A 25,326-nucleotide genomic window follows, 5' to 3' on the forward strand; every position below is an offset into this window, starting at 1 on the left:
GGCGCAAGCCTGAGGCACAAAAAAAAAGGAAGAAGAAGAAGAAATGTAATCAGTTTACTTTTGTATGTTACATTTAATTAGTTTTTAATTAGTTTCTTTACTTTTTATATGTTAATCTTAATCTCATATTTTTTTAGTACTTATTCAAGATTTTCTATTGCTTATTGGTTGCTTTATAGGACACTATAATTTTCAATTATGTAATTAGTTTTCCAGTTGTGTAATCAGTTTCTTAGTTACTTTTATATGTTAATCTCATATTTGTTAGTACTTATTTGAGATTTTCTATTTCTTATTGGTTGTTACTTCATCAATAAAGCATTTCTTTATTTATTTGTATTTGTAGATATTTTTTATAATTTTTTTAAAGTTTTCAATTTTTTTTTTGAGGCTTACGCTTTACACCTCGAGGCTTACACCTTGCCTCGGTTTTTGGTGGAGCGCCTCGCTATGCCTCAACACTTTTCACAACACTGCCTCAGACCCTTCAAGATGCCCATCAGACCGTGGTTGCTGATAAAGGGGATTATTTGTTTTTTCCAGGTGATGAAGTTGGATTCATGACTAACTGAGTCAAGGAGTTAATGGGATTTAAAGATGCCTTAGAGAGATCTGAAATTTGAAAAATAAATTCAAGAAATATGCAGAAAGAAGATAAGGAGGAAATTTGAATATTAAGGAGAAACAAATGGGAAGTGCATATAAACCAATAACACACATATAAAGATGTGAAAGATAAAGAAAGAATAGCAGAACGAATCACAGAAAAGGAGATTGCAGACAGCAAGAGATTGGCCGATTTTGGTCTGTTGCCATCCGCAGATGATGACATCACCTCTTCTTCCCCCTTTTTTTGGTTCAGATCTCAAGAAATCAGATCTGATAAAGGTAGGGATCCTTTTCTTCTTCTTTTTTTATTCCCCTTCTTTTTCTTTTTCTTTTACTATAATATAAGAACAATCGATCTTGCTTGGATGCAGCGAAAGGTTTTTTGTTTTAATGATTTGGGCAAACTAAAACAGATTTGCAATAAGAAGATCGAAGATGGAAGGAATAATAGGGGAGGATATGAAAAGAGGGCAGAAAGCAAGAAGATTAGGATTAGGGTTTTGGGAGAAGTGATTAAGAGGGAAATACCAACCAGAATAAAGAGAGAGAGAGATGATGATCAGCAGCCTTGATTTGATGGAGTCTTATCCCTGCCTCGCTCTGATAGCATGTCAAAACCCGCATCGGAATTTGTGCCTTGTATCATGAAACAAGCGAAAATACAATGATAGACCCACTAAGGGGTAACCAAGAGACAATAGAGAGTGCACAAGCACTAGTCCAACTAAAGGCTTACATGATCATAAACACAATATATTCTGTTGTACAAAAATGCCCCTGGTACAGCACAACAATACATTACATACCCATATTGGATAAATGACACAAATACCCTTCTTCAACCATATATCAACTTTTCGAACTTGGATATAATAATAATGAAAGGCAGCAATTGGCATCAGTAGCAGTTTTAATGTTAAATATGATAAAACTAACTTATTCACTTGGATCATATTATATTGTTTGGCCTATGTGCCTATTGATGGCAATTTGATTTATCCATCATCTTTTGTGGTCTCCAGGAACCTCACATGGAAGTAATATCTCCTCATTCAAAAAATATTCCCACATATATTGGAAACAGGCTGTTAGTATATATATACCGTGAATTTCGTGCGAGCGAGAAGCCTGGTTTCCTTCCTTGTGTTCGTGTTGATGAACTGTCTGCCCAGTTCTCTAACTTGCCAGAGCCCTTTGTACGTAAAAAACTGAAACATTGTGCTGATCTTCAGGTACTTCCGCTTATTGTTCATATTAGTTGATTCTTCATCATTTATCATAGTGTTTACCACATACTTTCACATTTGATATTTCCTTACAGTTCTTTCATTTTATTAACTATCTTTGCCCCATGCTATTGATCCTGACTAATCAATTCTTGTGGTCCTGCAGCGGGGATCAAATGGTGAGCTGTTATGGGTTATGAGGCGTAACTTCCGAATACCTTCAGAGGAAGAACTGAGGAGGATGGTGACACCAGAAGATGTCTCTCTCTCTCTCTCTCTCTGCACCTGTGTGTGTGTGCATGCTTTGAACTATGGCTTTTTTTTTTCTTTATTTGTTAACAGTTTAAAAATGATGATAAGAAACCGAATTGCTGTCTATTGTCATGATAATGCGAACACAATGTTTCATTTGCTGATGTATGCCTTGGAACTTGATTTAACCTGCGTCTGATATGTGTAGGGTGGTTTGCTTATTTGGTTATATCCTCTACTGCCCTGATTACCTGCTATTAAGGGTCAAAACATGCACAGACACATGAACACAGATTTTACATGTAAAAATAGGGTTGATTTTTCTGTCACTGCACATTCTTGTGGTTATTAATCTCTTAGTATCATTTATATGCTATAGGGAAGGGTTCTTCCTTTCTATGTCAAGAAAAAAGGGAGCTTGATTTGAGAATTTTACCATAATAGTCTTGCTTCATTTGACTGTGTGTGTGCGCATTGTTGAGAAATGTGTTCTGGCCTTTATTAGGGGCATTTCTGTACATGCTTAAATTCTGTTGTAAAAGTCAAAGTCAAATAGTCTTCTATTTCCATTTTCTATTTTATAGTTAAAAAGAGGGGTTGACCCCTTTGTACGGATGTAATCAGTTATTTTTCTAATGTAAGGAGAGTTCTCTCTTACTCTAATCTGGTGCTATCTTGCTGTCGTGCTGTGCATGCTCTGATCAAAATTTAAGCATGTACAAAAATGCCCCTGATAAATAATGTAATGTACAAGAGAGGCCAACACAACTACTAATAGTATACTATTTCACATTTCTCAACATTCCCTCTCAAACATGGGATGATGCAAGATAAATCATCTGAAGTTTGGAGAAAAATGTCTTGAAATGAGAAGGTGTAAAACTTTTGGTAAACACATCTGCAAACAAAGACTGAATAGAGAAATAACCCAGCTGAAACTAAGATGAGGAAGTATATATGAAACTTTCATAAGGGTATTCAGATCCTGAAGGTAGAGTCTGTAGATTAAAAAGAGCATTGTATGGCCTCAAACAAGTGCCACGACCATGGTTTGAGAAATTTAGTCCAGTTGTGACAGCATTGGTGTTTGATCAGAGTTATCATAATCCAACTCTATTTGTTTTGTCTTCACATCAAGGGAAGTGTATATTTCTTTTGTAGGAAAAGATGGAACATTAAGAGCTGGGGACAGAGTAAACCAAGGGGTCTTGACATTTCCCTTTCCCACCATAGGGGTGGTAGATCCATCAGCAAACCTAATGGGGTTTTCAGTGGGATTAGGAATATAGTGATAAACACATACCTTCTTCCTACCATGTGGTCTTTAGCCCTTGAATCAATAATCCAATCCCTAAGTGTAGAGTAAGATAAAGCCTTGTTACCTTGGGTGGAGTGAGAGGCATGTGCAACAGTAGTGAGTGATGATGCTGGGGTCAATCCTTCTCCAATCTTCATCTTTAATTCCTCTAACTACTTTCTCAAGCCAGTCAACATATCCTTCTCTTAAACCTTATCCATAACTACCAGAGCATCAGAACTTAAAGTATGAAATGCTTTGTTCTTCAAAAAAATGGGCTTCCCAATAATATCCCAACATTGTTCTTTTGTATATCTTGCCTTTCTGCAATGTGTACTTCTAAACTTGTCTTTTTCATCAGACATCCAAGAACCTTGATTCTGACCGCATTTGAAGGCTCCCCCTCTTCCTTTTTCTCTCTCGAAAGGTACTCTAGCATTATTAAAACCTCCCACGAGAGCCAACCTCTATGAATTTACTTCATTCACTTGTTCCAATCTCTTCTCTCTTCTCTTAGGAGTATAAGTATACATTGTTCCCAAGGAGGGAAAAATATCCCTTCCTAAAAGATTGACATTGATGGCTTCATATTCTGAAGCTACTCATAGGAGATCAAATACCTTCCTTCTTTCATTCTTTTCATTTCTTCTTTGGGCACATGTTGCACAATCTATCTCAAAATGGTACAAATCATCCCATAGTCCCCTTAGCTCAGCATAACAACTAACTGACCTATTTCTTGCCAACATTTCATGATTTTATCCAGAATATCGTACTTTGCAACATCTTCTCTCTTAGAGTAAGCCTCTGATACAGCTTCCCATACCTCCTTTGCAGTTTGTAGGTACATGAAAATCCTTGAGATGCCATAGATTGAAACAACCAAGATGTAACCAATGCCTTCTCCTTTCTCTAAAGACCATATTTCTGAATTCTTTGCTTCAGGCTTCTTAGCCTCACCAGTGATGTATTCCAATTTACCTCTTGCATGAATAGAAAGTTCTACCGATCGAGTCCACTCTACATAGTTCTTCCTATCAAAACAGATATTGGTAATTTGGAAACCCTCAACACGAGATTCCATGAGGATTCACCATAGACCCCCCTTCATTTGTATTTATCATCGAACTTCCACCTTCGTTCTTTTCTCCGCTCATGTTAGGATCCATTTTAGGGACTTCAACAATTGATACTATTCTTCCCTTTTTCAGTCCACCTTCTGACTATACCCCAGCAACTAGGATTAGAGGATCACTAAACCTACAGTCACCCTCTTTTTGTTCCTTTTAATATGCATGCCACGGTTGCCACCACTTCAAGAAACCAAGAAAATACAACCCAACTTCATAATACTGACTTTCTCACCTTCCATTACTCGTTTCACACTCTTGGCTATCGTTCTTCATCAAACTACACCTTTTTCAGCAGCCAAAATTGTGCCAAGAATAAAGGCTTAACAAAAAAACCAAATGCTAAGTGGCGGTAGAAAATAGAGAAGGAAATCTATATCTCTTACATACAGCACCCATAAATCCTCAAGAAATGATGATAATCTGTCCATTTCTGACATCCAGCACCCTTAAATCATACCTTGACATCTTCTGAAAACCCAAAGCCAAACACGGAATATTGACCCCAGGTGTTCTTGCCCTAGCTGACGTTACCTTGTAAATCCTGCAACAACCAAACTGAGTTGAAATCCTTGCTTTTTGTTTGCTTGCTCATTCAGTAAAGCATCTTCCTGATAATTCTTAGAAACATCCTTTCCTAACAAGAGAGTCCGGGCCACTTCAAGTAAATGCAGATTTTCTCTCTCAGCAACTCCATTATGCTGAGTATTAGGACATGTGGTTTGACGTTCAATGCTGTGTTTACTAAGATACTCCTTCAGACGATGTGATATAAATTCACCTCCATTATCCGAGCATGGTATCTTAATAGAGACATGGTATTTGGGTTGCCAACCTTTTATGGACCCTAGAAAAGATAGAGGAAACTTCATCTTTAGTCTTCATAACATACAATGTAGTCATCTAACATCTTAGTATAGTCATCAACAAATGACACAAAATATCTATAACCATCAAGAGAAACTTTTGGGGATGGTCTCCATACATCTGAATGCAGTATCTCAAAGGGTTTACAACTTCTAGACAATGCTACTAGGAAACGAGGCATGATAATGTTTCGCCGTTTGACAGGCATCACATTGTAGTACATGCTCAATTTTTACCTTGATAAAATCAGATAACACAATTTTCAACTTGAAAAGGGGAAGATGCCCTAATCTATTGTGCCACAACTGAAGCTCTTCTAAAATGGGAGATAAAATGGGTTGTCTCACTGATGCCATGAATTGAGGTTCACCAAGCATTTATGAACCCTTATTTTCACTATCCCAACTAAGAATCTTTCTTGTCTTTAGGTCTTGAAAAACACAATGGTTAGAAAAAAAGGTTACTGAGAAATTAAGTGTTTTAGCCACGGAACTAACTGAAAGTAAATTCACGAGAAAGGTAAGAACATGTAAGACTCAAGATAAATTGAACCAAGTTGAGACATTACCCTTCCCAAGCATGGGAGTGGAAGAACAATCAGCCAATTTGATGGGCTATTAGTTGTGGAAGGTACATATTCTAAGAAAACATCTCTTTTTCCTACCATATGATCCATGGCTCCTGAGTCAATAATCCATTTCCTAGATATCATGTGAGGAGAATTGTGATAACCCATTGTGTTGCGAGAGGAATAGGCCATAGTTGGAAAAGATGGTATGTGCATCATTCTTTTTCAACCTTCATTTCCAAACACCCAATCTTCTTTCTGAAACATGCTAATTCACAAGAATGGAACTCCATATCCTTTCCATTATCCCCTCTTATTGTAATCTCATATTCTTTTGCAATCTTTACTTTATTGAAGTAAGTCTTCATTAATGCTTTTCCTCTCTCTTTCAGTGAGAATGGTAGGCCCCATAGATTTTGCCCTTCCTATATGATTCTGTTCACTGAATTTCAAAATTGAGATTTGAAATCTCTCCATATTACTCTTGTAAGACGGATTTTGCATCATTACAACCTTCTTTTCCTCAATCTTGAGTGTGCCTTTTCTTGAATCACCCTTTGTTGCCATTGTGTTACACCTGTGAAGCTTACCGTGCAGATTTTTATTTAGATTCTTACTCAGCTGACCCTTTTGAGCTAATGAATCAACTCCTAACAAGAACTTCAAGAAGCCATGAACAGCCAAAAAACATGATACCTTGCTCTTCATTCACTTTATATTTATAAATCATGCTTATACAGCCAGCCTTTATGGTTTTATATAACCTTCACTTGCAGCAAACCCTTACACTAAGCTGCTGTCAGTCCCTATTTACTTCCCACATCTCATAAATTTAGTAACTTTGCAAAATCACCTCAATTAGGTCTGCACACACCTCATTCAACTTTCCCAGATTAACTTAACTTTCAATTAAGCCCCAATTGACCACAAGGCCACAACAAGCCAATAAACCAGAAATAGGGGCAGCAGCAGGTAAATACAAAGAAAAATCACAGATTCCTCATACCTTCTCCAAATGTCTTGATTTTTCACTAAAAAATCTTCAGAAATGTTGTTCTACCGACAGCAAAAGGACCCAAAGCTTGAAGCCCCTTCATTTCTCCAGCGGTGAGACTAGTGGGTGCCGATACTGTGAGAGCTTCAATCTTCAAAAAGTTTAACCCCAAAGCAATTTTCCTGCTCTGATACCATATTAAGCCCATTAGGGCTACATTTTGTAGATTAGCTGCCAAAAAATACAGGAAAAAATAAAGTACAATAAAGAAATGGAATTGGCTTGTAAGAGAGAGAGAGAGTTTGGCCATGCATAACACAAGTAGAAGGACCAGAAATACCCCTGCACACATAAGAAAAAGACTACTTTTTGGTATACAATCTCTAACAGAGAAGTGGGTGACGAGAACAAGGACTCATAACTTGACCACTGTTTGGATAGTGGTTTCTCTTGATTTCTCTTCTTACCATACTCTTGATGCACACATCTAACACTATGTTGTATAGTAGTAGTCTTTTAGTATGACGTTACACTTCTTACATATTTTAATTAGCTTCATCCTAATGGAAAGTAATTTATCTATGTCAAGTTAGATAATACTTTTATATATTACATGGTGTTCAGTTTTCTTTTAGAAGCATGTATTTGTTATCACAAAAATCCACCAAATAGTGGCCAAAATCTTAATAAAATTAAACAAAAGGGTTCTGAAAAAACAAGTCTCTGGCACTCTAGAGTACTATATGATCTGATGCACCCTATCATATCAATTTTTTAAGAGATAGTAGTGTAATGTAACACCTTTATGACACATTTTGACTTTTATAAGATTTAAAACAATGCTATCAGGAGCCCAACTAGCAAAGACACTCTCTCACATGCATTTCATAGTCTAGGCATCGGTATCTCCTTTCTATTGCTTATATCCGTTGTCATGTTCTAGCTCATGACTAGGGCATTTGGATAACTTTCTCATGCCAAGAGGTTGCAAAAAAGTATTGGGTTATTTTTCCAATTGGAAAAATGTCATATTGGAACTAAAACTTACTTCTCTTTGAAGAAACACCAAATTCTGGCTCTTTTTGTTGCTTCACTTTAGCTCATGTCTCCATCTTCTCCCATCATTATTACATCTTCCATTGTTACTTCCTCAATGAATTATCTTTTTTCCACAGGTCAAGGTAGAAAGAGAATTGAACATGTTAAGAACGTAAATCAAGTTCTTATGTTACATAAAGACTAAACTAAAAATTGACTTGACTGGGAATTTTATGATTTTGACTTTCTCCTTTGCCTGGCATCTTTCCTTTCATCAATCCCAAAAGGTTAATTTACAAGTCTGTTGGCATGCTAAGCTCATGGTCCCTTATGCCATAATGGTTTCGAGAATAAAGTGTTCAATCTTCCATGCACGTGGCATTTCTTCTGACCTTGACAGGTTTGGTGAGATACTAAAGGATCTTGTACTCGGTGAAGAAAAGTTTGGATTGGCATGGATTTGCTTGTCATTGTTTTTCTTCCATGTAGCATACAACTCAAGTATTTTAGATGATTTATTGTATATCCAGAGAGACAGGCTGTATTCATTTTCAAAAAATTGATGTACTACAAGTACCAATGGATGTTTCAATAATTCTTCCATGTAGCATACAACTCAAGTATTTTAGATGATTTATTGTATATCCAGAAAGACAGGCTGCATTCTTTTTCGAAAAATTGATGTACTACAAGTACCAATGGATGTTTCAATAATTCTTCCATGTAGCATACAACTCAAGTATTTTAGATGATTTATTGTATATCCAGAAAGACAGGCTGCATTCTTTTTCGAAAAATTGATGTACTACAAGTACCAATGGATGTTTCAATAATTTCCATAACTGCAATTGAATTTATTGTATTATGGTGTTTTTTGGCAACTTTAAAATTCTTACACAGGACATGCTGTTTTTGGCAATTTGAAATGATTGGGTATTCTGCATTATTTTAATTTCAGCTACTGATGTACAATAAATAGGCTTCTCATAAATTTTGGTGTTCTGATCCAGTTTGAGTATACCCTTAGTTGCAGTCAATGTACCCTGTATTGTTATTCTTGGTTATAAATTTCATCATTTTGTTTGTCAGGTATGCACCTATGAAAGCATGCTAGCTGCTCAGCATCGACTTAAATGCTTGGGAATATGCAAGCTTACAAGCACTATTGGCCTTGCATTTGCAATGAATCAACTTCCAGATGAAGCCATCACTCTTGCGGCTGCATCACACATTGAGAGAGAGTTGCAGATAACTTCATGGAATCTTAGCAGCAATTTTGTTGCATGCACAGCACAGGTTAGTTCTCATTTCATTTTTTACTTTTGACTGTTGTCCTTTGTTCATATGGTCTTCTTTTGCGCTTGCTTTTCTCTGTTAAATTTTCATTATGTTTTTTTTCTGCTGTTTAAGTTGGATCTTGGCTGTTGATCAGACAGTATGTTTGAAGCTTTCTGTGCACGCTTAATAATTATATAAGGATTTGTTATAAGTATATTGTATTCAATTTTTTTCTTCTCTTTTTGTAGATGTTACTCCTGCTAGAACATAATGTTCATTACCAATCCAGAACCTCTCAGGAAATCTTTGTTTTCTTCTAACAGATCTTGCTTATAAATTTCCCCGTGTTGTGTGTTGGGCGTGCACTGTAGAAAGTGCAATAGCTCACTCTATGAGGCATAAGTTGTAGTGTTGAGAATGGGTAGGTGTAACTAAAGTACTGAAGCTAAAACTACTTAATCATATGAGCTAGTTGAAAGACAAAAAACGAATCCAATCTTGAGAGCAGCTCTGCTCTTGGGAAGCTCATCATTCAATTATTTCTTGCAGGTAGTCATGTGGTGATACTCTTGTGAGGTTGATAAGAAAGTATCTCTTTTTTGGCTGTGAGGCTTAGGTGCTGTTAGAGACAGTGTTTTAAAAGCCGGTGTTTCATCACTCGGCTTGTCCTCGAGTGACTCGTGACTCGGCCGGGTCATGTTAACTTTATATTTTATATAAAATATATAAATATATGTATATATTATCTATATTTTATAGTATTTTACCAATATATTATATATAATATACATTATATGATATTATATATATATATATTTAATGTATTATTTTATTAATACATCTATAATCATATCTTTATATATAATATACATAATATTTATATTATATTTCATATAATATATGTAATTATATATAAAATATATTATATATGTATATATGCATGACTCGCCCATGACTTGGCCGAGTTTTGTTAAAGCCAGGTCACACCTGTTTTCTGACCTGGTGATTGGGCGATCCGGGCCGAGTCAACTGAGTCACTGGGTCAACCTGATGAATTTTTAAACTATGGTTAGAGACAAAAGTGAGTAAAACCCCTAAAGTTGATAGAGGTTGGTATTCTGTTGATCAAAAGAGATTCTCTCTTCTGGAGAAGAGTGAAACATCCAAGATAGGAGAACCATTTGAGGCTTCATATCTGTGTGTGTTTTGGTGTCAGTTTTTAGACACTTTGTTGCCTGTGTTCCTATTGCTTGAGCATGACCCTGATAGTCAGTTGTGCTTATCATCGACAAATGTGTTGTCTGCTGAATGGTCTGCTAAAATATATGCAGTACTTTTGGGTGCAATTTTCTAATTCTTGTGTCATCATAAGCCATAAAAATGTGAGAATGCATTGTTTAACTGTCTGTTCCAGATTGGTCTTATCACCTGATCTGCTCAAGAATTGCACGATGCATGGTATTCTATATCACATAGACAATTCACTTAGATGCATATCCCATGTCGACATGACACGAGACAACACTTCATGGACACAGTCAAACCAGTTTCATACTCGGTCAACATTGTGTCATTAATTTCATGTATTTATTTTCATGATATTATTTACTCATTCTATATTCACTTTCTTTTTCTTTTAAAATTTTGTCATTAGTTACATTACATTTTAATTTTAACTTAGTTTCAGTATCTGATGTTCCTATTGATAGTGATTAAGAATTGCTGTTTTACACACATACGGCATACACACATACATAGATCTATGTATTGGTATGGCCCCATGTCCTTATTGTTGAGAATTATTGCATCACACCAAGAGTATCTGCGTTGTGGACCATTCCCTAGCTATGTTAGATAGATGATAATATATGTGTGGCAGCAAGAACTTTTTTTTTGGAAATTTTTCAGTGAAGTCTTGACTTTGAATCTCTAATTCAGTAAATTGTTGGTGCCTTAAATCCAATTCAGGGATGTAGCTTTTCAAGTCACAAAATCCACCACAATATAGCTTCTCTAGGTCAGATCAGACATGGACAGAGTCAATGCTACTCTACTTAAACAAAACATTAACATGTTATGTTTGTTATCTTTTGTAAGGCATGTCTGCTCCTAAATTTGAATTTGTTGATTCATTGTCCATCATGTGCCATTACCAGCTGTATTGGCCAAAATCATGCTATGGATATACTAAATCATTCCCAGAGCCAATCTCATTTTTGAGAAACATACTATGAAAATTCCTTTTTTCTATGCTGACAAAAATTAGTGCTTTGTTGTTTGCTTTGCAGGATAGGGACAATATTGAGCGTTTAGAAATTACAGGTGTAGGGGATCCTTCTGGTCGAGGTTTAGGCTTCAGCTATGTCCGTGTAGCTCCCAAGGCACCAGTATCAACTGCAGTAGTAAAGAAGAAGGCAGCTGCTGCTCGGGGAAGTTCAACAGTTACTGGTACAGATGCTGATCTTAGAAGGTTGAGCATGGATGCTGCACGTGAGGTATGAGTCCTTTCATGATTCAGCCCAAAATGCTTTCTGAAGTATCGTAGATTCATTGTTCTTGCATAATTTATATTGTTCAGTCCGATTTGATGCATTCATATCTGCCTATAATGCCTGTTATCTGAATGGTGAACATTGGGTACAAGTGAATATGCTAAGCTAAGGGAATCATGTCTTACAACATTTTCATTGAACTGATGATGACACTACACGTGATTATTGTGAAATCTTTTGTTTGTCTCTCTGCATTAGCATCAGTGTTGCTTTCATTTCAGAATTGCTTTTGCTTGTGGATGTGGTAGGAGCAAGAAGGACTGGATGGATAACGGTTTTCAGAGGAGCATCCAGACTCCCTCTTCTAGAAGTAATGGGTAAAACTGTTCGGATACTTGACATTCTACATGTACTATAAGATCCATATTAAACATGTTCTAGAAAAAAATAAACTGAAGAAAAAGAAGCTATTTTCCTATTAAAGTAGGACCCTCGGAAGCTTAATTAGATTCTTGAGGGTTTGTGAACAAAGTTCATTCTGCTACTCTCCTGATTGCTCTACCCAACTTTTACCCAATTAACCAGAAGTAATAGTGACTTTTTAATAGAACCAAACACTTAAAATTCTAACTAGTCCTACACGCACATTTATCTGTGTACGTATATATGTATGTATATAAGTTGATAGTAGTGTTTTATATATATATATATATATATATATATATATATATATATATATAGAGAGAGAGAGAGAGAGAGAGAGAGAGAGAGAGAGAGAGAGAGAGAGAGAGAGAGTAACAGTGGATGGTTTTTTTGTCCACTGTTACTGGACGAAGGAGCACCGCTGATTGCGCACACGATCAGCGGCTCTCCTTTTTGCACAAAACAGACCCTTTAGCGGTGGTCTTGACCGTGCTAAGTACATATTTTCACCATTTTGCGTGATTTCGTGCAAAATCGGTTGCTCCAGGAGCGTCTGATGATTGGGCATCCACTATTATGCCCAATCGTGTGTGTGTGTGTATATATATATATATACATATATGTGTGTGTGTAACACTTGTAAAATTTCATCACTTAATTAAACTTGAATTTCATGTTCACAAGTTGGTACGAGGATATTCTCATTGTTTTATTTTAGTTTTATTTGGATCTCGGATATCCTGTTCTGATCTTCGTTATCGGATCCCTAATATCCTATTTGGATGCTTGATATTGGATCTCGAATATCTTAATTGGATATCTAATAGTAGATTTCAGTTAATGGTTCGGATCCTCGATATCATGGTTAGATTTGATATTGGATCCAAAGCGTATTATGTGGATCCTCGAATTTTAAACTGGATCTTGAATGGGAAAAATCTTATATTGAATCCATAGCATTGTATTTGGATCTATAATAGTTTACTGGATGTTTGGATCCACATTACTTTATTTGGATCTTGGACATCAAAAATTTCGATGTTTTAATGTAGATTTTACATTGGAAGCGTTAAGGTCCAATTAAAATTTTATTTTTGGGTCCATGGTAATTTATTTGGATCCATACCGAAAGTTTTAAATCCTTGTAATATAATGTTAAAGCTTCGGATCTTTGTGCGGATCCAGATAGCTAATATGGATCCATGAGCGTATTGGATCGTGGATCCATATCACACTAGCACACACTATGACATGGTCCAAATTAAAAAAAATTTGGATCTTGGACTCGGATAGCCTAGGTTTGATCCCAAAACATAAATGGTTTGCGGGCCACATGTGGGGGTGATCCAAACTAAAAAAAAAACTCGTGAAAAGGGGTGGGGTGGGGTGGGGGGAGGGCGGTCATTAAGTGAACCCTAAGTAAAAAAAAATATAGATGAGGAAGTGGGGTGTGTGAAAGCCCCTGATTCACGCAGGGAGGGGAGAGAGAGGTGGGGAAACCGATCCCCACCTCTCACCCATGACCCTTTTCTTTCCCCCATTTTTGTCCTTGTAGAATGGTATGCCTGTGCAGGAGAGAGAGAGAGAGAGAGAGAGAGAGAGAGAGAGAGAGAGAGAGAGAGAGAGAGAGAGAGTCGTTCTTCTTATTCAACAATTAGGTCTAATCAACTATTTAAGTAGTGATTAGCCTTAAAAGAAAAATTGCACTTAGGTCCATTATTTATTATAAAATACAATAAACCACCTTAAGCATGGATAAACTCTAATTTGTCGACTTATCTTAACACTCCCCCTCAAGCTGGAGCATAGATATCAATCATGCTCAGCTTGCCGCAACATTTTGAGAAGCTGGGCCTGGCAAGAGGCTTTGTAAAAATATTTGCAACTTGATCCTCAGAGATTACATGCTTAGTAGAGATATGTCCAGCTTGAACCATATCTCGTATGTAGTGACAGTCAACTTCAATATGTTTTGTCCTCATGAAATACCAGATTATTTGCTATATATGTGGATGCCTTGTTATCACACATCATCACCATAGGAGATAGGACCTTCACTTGAAGATCAGTCAACACTGTTCGAACCCACATTAATTCAGTTGCGGTTTGAGCCATAGCTCTATATTTTGATTCAGCACTTGACCTAGCAACCACAATTTGCTTCTTGCTTCTCCAGAAAACTAAGTTACCTCCTACAAATACACAGAATCCTGTGGTAGATTTCCTATCCTCTACAGACCCAACATAATCAGCATCAGAATAAACGATTACCTCCTGAGTGCCTCCTTTCTTGAATAACAACCCTTTTCCAAGAGAGGATTTTAAGTACCTAAGTATCATCATTATATCATTCCAATGTACCTCAGTCGGTTTGTCCATGAATTGACTAACCTTGCTTACAACCGGAGCGATGTCGGGTCCAGTGACTGTCACATAAAGTAACTTTCCTACCAATGAGCGATAGCTCTTGCTATCAACAGGTTTTGACCCCTCATCCAACAAATGAACTTTGCTCTCCATAGGAATATTTGCTGGTTTAGCTCCCAACATTCCTGTTTCTTTTAGTAAATCAAGAACATACTTCCGTTGTGACAGAAACACACCCTCACTGCCCCTGGCCACTTCTATGCCCAGAAACTATCTAAGGGACCCAAGGTCTTTAGTAGAAAAATGTTTTTGAAGATCAACCTTTGTAGCTGCAATATCATTCATGTTATCTTCTGTAAGGATGATGTCATCCACATGTACCACCATAACAATTATTCCTGAGTTAGTTTTCATAATAAATAATGTGTGATATGACGTTGATCTATTAAAACCAAACTTTGACATCACCTCAAACAACTTTTGAAACCATGCCCGAGGATTCTGCTTTAGACCATATATCACCTTTCTTAATCTACACACCTTCTGACACTCCCCTCAACCTCGAACGCAGGAGGTTGCTGCATGTAAACTGTCTCAAACAAATCTCCATACAAGAATGCATTTTTCACATCGAGTTGGCACAAACTCCATCCATGGTGAACAACTACAGACAAAACAAGACGAATGGTGCCCATTCGTGCAACAGGAGAAAAAGTCTCAAAGAAATCAACCCCATATGTCTGAGTATATTCTTTTGCTACTAATCTGGCCTTATACCTCTCAATTGAACCATCTGAATTATACTTAATAGTATATACCCATTTGCATCCAACAATGTCCATATCTGCTGGGGAATCAACGAGGTCCCATGTCTGTTGAGACAGTAAAGCATCCATTTCATCTTGCATAGCCTGCTTCCATCGGCTATCGAGGACAGCCTTTTGATAACTCATCGGAATAGTTTCAGCTGATAAGGCTGAAATGAAAGCTTTCATCTGATTGCCGAGTCTAGCATTTGACACAAACTTAGAAATAGGGTGTAAGGTACATTACCATGTCCCCTTTCGCAAAGTAATTGGCCTGTCATCATCAACATGAATATCGTTGCTATCAAGAGTACTTACCTCAGGGGAAGAAGATGGAAGCACCTGAGGAGATGGAGATCTACACACATACACCAATGGAGGATTGTGAAACCGTGAGGTAGGTGGAGTTATATGCGAAAAAGAGGGCACCGATTCCAAAGGAAAAGGAGGAACAGGAAGTGGAAAAGAACCGTTTTGATCAGCTTGCAGCCGAGTACCAGTACTAGAATAGTATGGAATGGACTCCAAGAAAGATACATCCGCACTGACATACTCCCGACGAGAGATTGGATCATAACATCGATACCCCTTTTGGTTTTTTGGACAGCCTATAAATATACACTTAGTAGCTTGAGGTGTTAACTTATCACGATCAGGTCCAAATATGTGCACAAAGCAAACACACCCGAATACCTTGGGCAAAAGAGGAAAGAGAGGTGCACTAGGATATAGATTTTTTAAAGGAATTTAGTCTTCCACAGACGATGAAGGCATGTGGTTGATCAAATAACAAGCCGTGGTAACTGCATCACCCTAATATGAGGCAGGAACATTGGATTGAATCATAAGAGTGCGTGCTATGTCAAGCAGATACCTATGTTTTCGTTCAACCACCTCATTTTGTTGAGAAGTATAGGCATAGGAGGTTTGAGGTTGAATTCCATGATCTCGGTAAAATTACAATAGAGCTGTGGTTTTAAATTCAAGAGCATTGTCAATGTGAATAATCTTGACAACTGAATCAAACTGAGTTTTTATTTTAATGACCAAAGATTTTAGGATATTTGGAACTTCAGATCTTTCTTTTATTAAGAACACCCAAGACAACTTAGAAAAATCATCGACAATGACTAATTAATAACGACATTGGGTCCTGGTAGGAATCTTACTAGGACCCCATATATCCGCATGAAGAAGTTCAAAGACCTTATTACTGGACTGACTCTGACTAGAAGGAAACGAACTCCGATGATGCTTGCCCAACTGGCATGCTTCACACTGGGATGATGTAGTAGATGAAATTTGAGGAATAACACGATGAAGCTTCGACAATGAAGGATGTCTGAGACGACGATGTCACTGAATAGGACTCGAGGGAGAATCGACTGCAACATAGCTGTTTACCACAGGGTAATGTAGGTAGTACACTCTATTTTCTTCATAGCCTCCACCAATCTTCTTCCCCGTCAGCAAATCCTGAAAATGACAACACACATGATCAAATATCACCCTACAATTTAGCCCTTTTGTAAGACAACTCACTGAGAGTAAACTTTGAGAAAATGAAGGAGCATAAAGGACATTTTCCAACTGTAATGAAGAGGTTATAGAGACATTTCCTTGATCGATAACCAGGGAGGAACTCCCATAAGCTAATGAGACTCCCCGATGTGCAGAAATAACTTTTAGATCTGAAATTTTTTGAGAGTTTCCACAAAGATGTCTAGATGCACCAGAGTCAATAATCCACTTACTATCATTGGAAGAAAGATGGTCTCCGGAAGAGTAGGCCACACCAGCTACAGGAGAAGAAGAACTTGAAGGACGATGAGAGACCAACTCTTCATATTTTGCACGACTGAGAGTGATAGATTCACTAGGAGAATTGGTTTCATGCTCCACTTCCAGTTTTGTAGCATTAGCTTTTGAGCATTTTGCTTCAACGGAGAGACTGCATGCCGTCCATGTTTATCCCAGTACTGATTTTCTAAATGTCTTGATTTTCCACAATAGGTACATTGGAGTTTACCTCTACCTCCCATACCTCTTCCACGACCTCTGCCTCTAACATTCATAGGATTTTCTCATCCATAACAGATGAAACAACCAAAGCAGATGACTGAGATGCATGTTGAGATTGTGAAAGAGAGATGAAAGGTCTACTCAACCGATTGTATGCATCAGCAAGTGTAGGAACATCATACCCAATCAACATTTGGACTTTAGCAACTGTGAATTCTGATGATAGGCCTCTGAGGAACCGAGCAACCATAGTTTGTTCTTGATGGTCCTTCTAGATTAAGCAACACAGAGGACTATGAGCATTCAGTCTCTTAAAGGCAGCCTTAACAGATGCATAGTACTGGGACAAGGTCTGATCACCCGGTTGTAAATTATATATCTTCTGTTCAACTTGGAGAATACGACTCACATTCGTCTCTTGAGAATATGTATCTCGAAGATTATCCCACATCTGTTTAGCTGTATTATAATAAATTAGGTCATCTGCAATATGTGGTTCTATTCATGATCCACGACATAACAATGTCATTATCTTCTTCTCAAGTAGTATATTTTCCACTTTTATCATTTGGCTCAGATTCTAATAAAATGTGCTTTCTACGGTATCCAAACATCGACTTCATAAACATCCTGGACTACCTTGCATAGTTTGTTTCATTCAATTTAACGGAAGAACCATATGAGAAAGGATTGGCAAAGGCCTTGTATTCCCCAATAGCCTCGTTCTTGTAATCAGATTTGGAAGCCTCACCCATAATATTTAAACCAAAAGTTACTCAAAACTCAAAAAAAAAATTGCAGCTGCACGATACACAGATGGACGAGGATGATTTTTCTTCACCACGACACCCCCTTTTTGTGTTAGATTTGAAAACAAAAGAAAAACTGATCCGTGTTCCCCAAAATGCAGGTTCAACCTTGAGATCTGTGTCAGACCTTACACAGATCAACAACGAAAACAAAGTCTGCTTCAATGGACGACGATGATTTTCCTTACACAGATCAACAACAAAACGTCTGCTTCACGCTGTCTGACCATCCTCACCAAACACGAACAAAGTTAATCCATGTCGCCCACTCCACGACATCAACGCAGTGTGCATATCCACACTCACCAGATCGGGTCGACTAAAGGTCCATTGCTTTGCCACGATTTGTAGATCTGATTACAGATCTGAGTCATGACGTTTGTCAGACTACAAATCTGTTATCAGATCTGTACCAAAACAAAACCAATCAAATAAACCTTACCCGATTGTCAACGTGTGATCTCCCTTCATGCGATCTTCAGATTCACACGTACCTTACTCGATCCTTCTACACGTGATCTCCCGATCCACAGTCACACGATTTTCTTCACGCAGGATTTGGAGAAGATCCAGAGGTCACGTTTCCAGGAGCGTCTGCTCTGATACCATGTAGAATGGTATGCTATGCAGTAGAGAGAGAGAGAGAGAGAGAGAGAGAGAGAGAGAGAGAGAGAGAGAGAGAGAGAGAGAGAGAGAGAGAGAGAGAGAGAGAGAGAGAGAGTCGTTCTTCTTATTCAGCAATTAGGTCTAATCAACTATTTAAGTAGTGATTAGCCTTAAAAGAAAAATTACACTTAGGTCCATTATTTATTATAAAATACAATAAACCACCTTAAGCATGGATAAACTCTAATTGGTCGACTTATCTTAACAGTCCTAAACTTCCTCTCACGCATCTCCTTAAAACTCCCTCTCCCTCTCGTTATTCCTCTCTCTCTCTCTCTCTCTTTCACGGTTCAAGGAAAAAAGGAGGGGTCTTTATGCGACTGCTGTAGCAAATAGGGAAAAGCTTCGGAAAAAGGCAGGATTCTGTGGTTTTGCTGTGTGTCTTGTATCAAGCATGTAACATGTTGCCGCACAACCCCAAATCTAAAAAAGAAATAGAAGGGATTTGTGGATAGGTAACCGTAGGGGTTCTATTTGGATGCTAATCAGTCAATACCAACCTATAGAGTAGAGAAAGTATAGAGGAGAGAACAAGAGCAAGGGTGAAAAACACGAGCACTCCACCATGCAAAGATCACTGATCAAGAGCACAAACACTCCTTTTCCGCGCAAGCACCACCAACCTATTTCTTGAAAATAATAACGATCATACATCACTTGAATAAAATTTGCAATAAAGCTTCAATACTTTCAAATTTGGAGTGACATGCTTCCCAATGTACCAAAAACAATTTCAGCTTGATCACCAAGCTTTGATGCCATGTAAGGAAATGAGAACCTCCAGCAATATTCTCTAAGTCACCAAAGTGAATACACAAAAGAGCTACAATAAGTTCCACGAAAACACCAAGATAAACACACAAAGAATCATAAATAGGCTTACACACAAAACCCACTCAATGGGCCCACAAGGAACACTTACAAATAAAAAATATTGTTTTATTCAAATGGAACACTTACAAAGCTTTACCCCTTTATATACACATTCAAAAGAGCTTCCAAAGAGACGTTGGGAGAGGCCCAATGGCTCTAAATAGAACCGTTGGACCCTCCCAACCTCCCTTAAGTTTGACTATTCAACCTTTGTTGACTAGTCGGGATCAAACTAAAAAGGAAAAAAATGTAAAAACCTAAATTAACCTAGTTACATATATATATATATATACATATATGTATACATATATTTTTAACAGAAATCACGCCCAAAATTTATTTGTTTAAAACAGCGTGTCTAACGTGACCGTCTTCCTGTAATGAAGTATGCGGAAGAATCCAAGAATGCCAAAGCATTCACTATGTCCAACACGGACAAATGAAACAAGCATAAGAGAGGAAATCCACCAAGGGATATACGAAGGACCTTATAATAAGGCTACACACATAAAAATAATATCTCTTTTATTGGAGAGAAGCTCTCTAAAGCAATACCAAATACAAGGGGGGTTCCCCCTATTTATAAGAAAAGGGAGGCCAAAGGGGGCTCCCAATAGAGTCGTTGGGAGCCCCCAACGACTCCATTGTGGGGCCCCTTTTGGTATCCCAAATTACATTTAAAAAACAAAAAAACAAAAACAAAAAAAAGCAAAATAAAAGAAATAAAACAAGTACCCCTAGTGGGTACTTGTGAAAAGACCATAATACCCCTATCAGGTATTATGGTGAATACATCTATATTTATATATATAGATGTATTATTACATATGTCTTAACACCCCCCCTCAAACTTTACGGGGAGATGACCGAAAGTTTGCCAAGAAGGAACAAGAAGCGAGGAGCAGGCAGGGCTTTGGTAAAGAAATCTGCAAGTTGATATTCTGAAGTGACATATGGCAGTGTAACTGTCCCACGAAGATATTCATCACGTACATAGTGACAATCCATTTCAATATGTTTAGTCCTCTCATGAAAGGTGTGGTTGCTAGCAATGTAGATGGCACTTTTGTTGTCGCAACAAAGCTTCGAAGCACCGGTAATTTCGACTTCCATATCTTGAAGAAGACTTCGAAGCCACACAAGCTCCATTGTAGTAGTTGCCATAGCCCTGTATTCTGCTTCAGTAGAAGACAATGAGACTTTCTGCTGTTTCTTGTACCTCCAAGTAATTAGCGAGTCTCCTAGGAAAACACAAAAGCCAGTAGTTGAGACTCGATCATTTGGGTTTCCTCCCCAGTCAGCATCAGTATAAGCCAGTAAATCTAAGGAAGAGAGTGAGGATAGGAATAGCCCTTTAGTCAAAGTATTTTTGATGTATCGAATGATCCGAAGCACAACACTCATATGCACAGATGTAGGGGCATGCTGAAATTGGCTTGTAGAGTGCACATCATGAGCAATATCAGGCCTGGTGATAGTCAGATAGGTGAGGGAGCCAATGAGTTGCCTGTAGGGCGTAGGATCATCCGGCAGAACTCCATCCTCTAGTCGTAGTTTAGCATTGATAACCTCGGGAGTTTCCACCTTTTTGTCATCTGAAATCCCAGATTTGGAACACATGTCTGCAGCAAGCTTCATCTGTGACAATATATACCCTCGAGGAGAGTATGCTACTTCTATACCAAGAAAGTACCTGAGAAAACCCAGATCAGACATATCAAAGTTATGTTTTAACATATTTTTAACATTAAGAATACACTTTCATCATTGTCAGTGATGATCATATCAACATAAAGCAGAAGGATGATGATACTATTACCTGCATGTTTAACAAAAAGAGCAGTGTCAGTATAACATAAACGAAATCCCAATTGTAACATGATAGCACTAAATCTATCATACCAAGCCTTAGGGGCTTGTTTAAGGCCATATAAAGCTTTTAATAATCGAAGAATTTGACCTTGGTTAACACTAATTTTTGGCGGAGGGTCCATATATACTTCTTCATTCAACTGACCATTAAGAAAAACATTTTTAACATCTAATTGAAATATAGGCCATTTCTTAGATGATGCTACTGCTATTAGAGTTCTAACGCTTGTCATGCGAGCCACGGGGGCAAAAGTCTCCTCAAAATCGATGTCATATTCTTGTGAATATCCCTTAGCAACTAATCTAGCTTTATAACGTTCTAGGGAACCATCACTTTTTGTTTTGACTTTGTAGACCAACCGACATCCTATAACTTTTTTATTTGGAAGAAGTTGAACTATTTCCCAAGTTTTAGCCTTATTTAAAGCATCGAGTTCAACTTTCATTGCTTCAACCCAATGAGGAATATTTTTTGCTTGATTATAATGGGAAGGTTCATAGTAAGAATGCAGGGCTATTAGACAAGCTCTATAGTTAGGTGAGAGAGTTTCATATGAGACAAACCTATTAGGTGGAATTGATTCTCTAGAAGATCGCCTAAGGGAGGTTTCTTCTAGAGGTTCATTAAGCTGCAAGAATTTTTCTAAAGCACTAATAGGTTGTGCTTCCTCACGCCGAGTGTATACTTGGAGATTGTCACCATTAGTTGGTGATACATCATTATCATGAGAATCATGAGTATTTTCTAAAAATTCTGGATGACTCAAAGAGTCATCATTTGAATCTTCTAAAAGATCATTGATAAACATATAATCAATTTCATTTGGTTTTTCCAATATTTCAAATCCATTTTCATCTTCTAAAAAGGTCACATCTTTGGAGACAAATAATTTATTGTTTTTATAGTCAAAGCATCTATAGCCCTTTTGATTTTCACCATATCCTAAAAATACGCATTCTATTGCTTTAGGTGACAATTTATCTCTTTTATGTAAAAGAACAAAGCATTTACACCAAAAAATACGAAGACGATTGTAGTCGGGTGTCATATTAAAAAGTTTTTCATAAGGCGAGATATTGTTCAATTTTGAAGATGGCATCCTATTGATTAAATAGGTGGAGGTTAACACGACTTCGGCCCAAAAACTTTTAGGAATATTTTTAGAAGTGAGTAAAGATCTAGTGGTTTCTAAAATATGTCTATGTTTTCTTTCCGCTAGACCGTTTTGTTGAGGAGTTCTTGGACAAGATTTTTGATGACAAATGCCGTGTTGTTTTAAATATGATTGAAACTCATTTGATAAGTATTCTCCACCCGAATCGGATCTAAGAATGGATATTTGACTTTGAAATTGATTTTGAACTTTTACATGAAATTCTTTGAAGAAGTTAAAAACTTTCGATTTAAGGTTAAGAAAATAAATCCTTACATATCTAGTATAATCATCAATAAAGGTAACATAATACGAATAACCACCTTTGGATAGAATCGGAGATGGTCCCCATACATCGGAATGCACCAATTCAAAAGGTCTTGTTGTACAAAGGTTCTAATAGGAAAAGGAATAGACTTCATTTTTCCAAAAATGCAATCTTTGCAATTGATATCTTTTTCTTTACAAAACTTGTTTCCAAAAGGAAAAAGATACATTTTAGAGTAACTTGGATGTCCAAGCCTTTTATGCCAAGTTTCAATATTTTTGTCTTGGACATAAGTACAAAATGAGGTATTTGGAAGCATTAAGTTATCCATAAAATAAAGATCTCCCTTCTTATGGCCTTGCCCAATCCGCTTTCCGGACCAGAGATCCTGCACAAAGCACCCTTGGGATGAAAAAGATATTTCACATCCATGGTCGGCAATTTCAGAAACGGAAAAGAGGTTTAGATTTAATTTAGGAACTATTCTAACTTTTGGAACAAGAAAATTTTGAACATTTTTAGAATCAAGAGTTCCAATACTATTTATTTTGAGAAAAGTTCCATCGGCCGTAGAGACACAAGATATTTTTGAATTGGTGTGCACGTTGGTTAATGCATTTTCATGAGGGGTCATGTGAAAAGAGGCTCCGGAATCTAAAATCCAAGAGTACGTACCGGGAGGTGATGATGAGGCAATGGCGGCACCGGAGGTGGAAGTTGTAATGAAAAGAGGCGGAAGCACCAATAGAGCAAATGTCACTCTTAAAGAGTGACCACTAAAGCCAAGAACACAAACACCAAATGTGCACACACAAAACTCTCAAATATGGAAATGACTTAAAGTCATAAGTTGGATTTTATTGAAGAGAAGAGAGAGGGGTATAAAACCCATACATGAGAAGGAGAACACCTCCTCTATTTATAGAGGAGGGAGGCTCTAAAGAAGAGACTACAAGGGGGCTCCCTTGTAGTCGTTGGGAGCTCCAACGGTCAGAAATATGACCGTTGGGGCCCCAACGACTACAAGAGTGGGGCCCCTTGTGGTCATCCTAAAGTGAAAGAATAAAAAGACAAAAAAGTAAAAAGCAAAAAGGAAAAAGGAAAAAGATAAAAAAGAAAAAGAAAGGTATAATGACAGAATTACAATAATACCCCTATCGGGTATTTCAATAAATTAGAATATGTATATATACATATATGTATACATATACTTGTATATATATATATATATATATATATATATATATATATATTTTAACACGCCCCCTCAAACTTTACGGGGAGAAGACCGAAAGTTTGCTAAGGAGAAACATGAATCGTGGAGTTGGGAGCGCCTTGGTGAAGAAGTCAGCTAGTTGATGCTCTGAAGTAACAAATGGTAATGAGATAGTCCCTCTGAGGTATTCGTCTCGAACATAATGGCAGTCCATTTCAATATGCTTGGTCCGCTCATGAAAGGTGTGATTACTAGCAATGTAAATCACACTTTTGTTGTCACAACAGAGCTTGGTGGGAGTAGAAATGGGGACGCCCATGTCAGCAAGGAGACTTCTGAGCCATACGATTTCCATAGTTGTCATTGCCATGGCCCGATATTCAGCTTCAGTGGATGACAGTGAGACCTTCTGCTGTTTCTTGTATCTCCACGAAATGAGGGATTCACCTAAAAAAATACAAAGACCGGTTATTGAGATACGATCATTGGGATTTCCTCCCCAGTCAGCATCAGTAAAAGCAATTAAGTCAAGAGAGGAGGAAGATGATAAGAAGAGTCCTTTGGATATAGTATTTTTGATATATCTGACAATTCTCAATACGGCTGCCATATGAACTGAAGTAGGTGCATGTTGAAACTGGCTTACTGCATGAACCGCATGAGCAATGTCAGGACGTGTGATGGATAGATAGGTGAGAGATCCGATTAATTGACGGTAGGGGGTTGGATCCTCGAGAAGAACACCATCTTCAAGTCTCAATTTTGCATTAATGACTTCAGGAGTCTCAACTTTCTTTTCATCAGATATTCCTGATTTGGCACAAATTTCAGCAGCTAATTTCATCTGAGATAAGATGTATTCTCGCGGGGAATAAGCCACTTCAATCCCTAAAAAATATCTCAAATAACCAAGGTCAGACATATCAAAAGTTTCTTTTAACATGGTCTTTACATTATCTACTCCCTTTTTGTCATTCCCAGTGATGATCATATCATCAACATACAACAGAAGCATAATAATGAAGTCACCTGTCCTTTTAACAAAAAGAGCAGTGTCAGTATAACAAGAAGAAAAACCTAAATTTATTAATACATTACT

The 25,326-nt window shown here is 37.4% G+C and overlaps 1 protein-coding gene across 1 annotated transcript in view; it reads left to right on the forward strand.

The window, feature by feature from the left end:
- HAF01 (HAC13 protein (HAC13)) overlaps positions 1 to 25,326 on the forward strand; it is a 166,497-nt gene that overhangs the window by 88,238 nt on the left and 52,933 nt on the right. The window contains exons 13-16 of the mRNA XM_090019611.1: positions 1,632 to 1,841; positions 2,002 to 2,094; positions 9,071 to 9,277; positions 11,548 to 11,754. Coding sequence (XP_089875737.1) covers positions 1,632 to 1,841; positions 2,002 to 2,094; positions 9,071 to 9,277; positions 11,548 to 11,754 — 717 coding nt within the window. The remainder of the gene's footprint in view (positions 1 to 1,631; positions 1,842 to 2,001; positions 2,095 to 9,070; positions 9,278 to 11,547; positions 11,755 to 25,326) is intronic.

The sequence above is a fragment of the Nuphar pumila genome, chromosome 10 (assembly GCF_984573655.1).
Source record: "Nuphar pumila chromosome 10, dmNupPumi1.hap1.1, whole genome shotgun sequence".
In the NCBI taxonomy this organism is placed as follows: domain Eukaryota; kingdom Viridiplantae; phylum Streptophyta; class Magnoliopsida; order Nymphaeales; family Nymphaeaceae; genus Nuphar; species Nuphar pumila.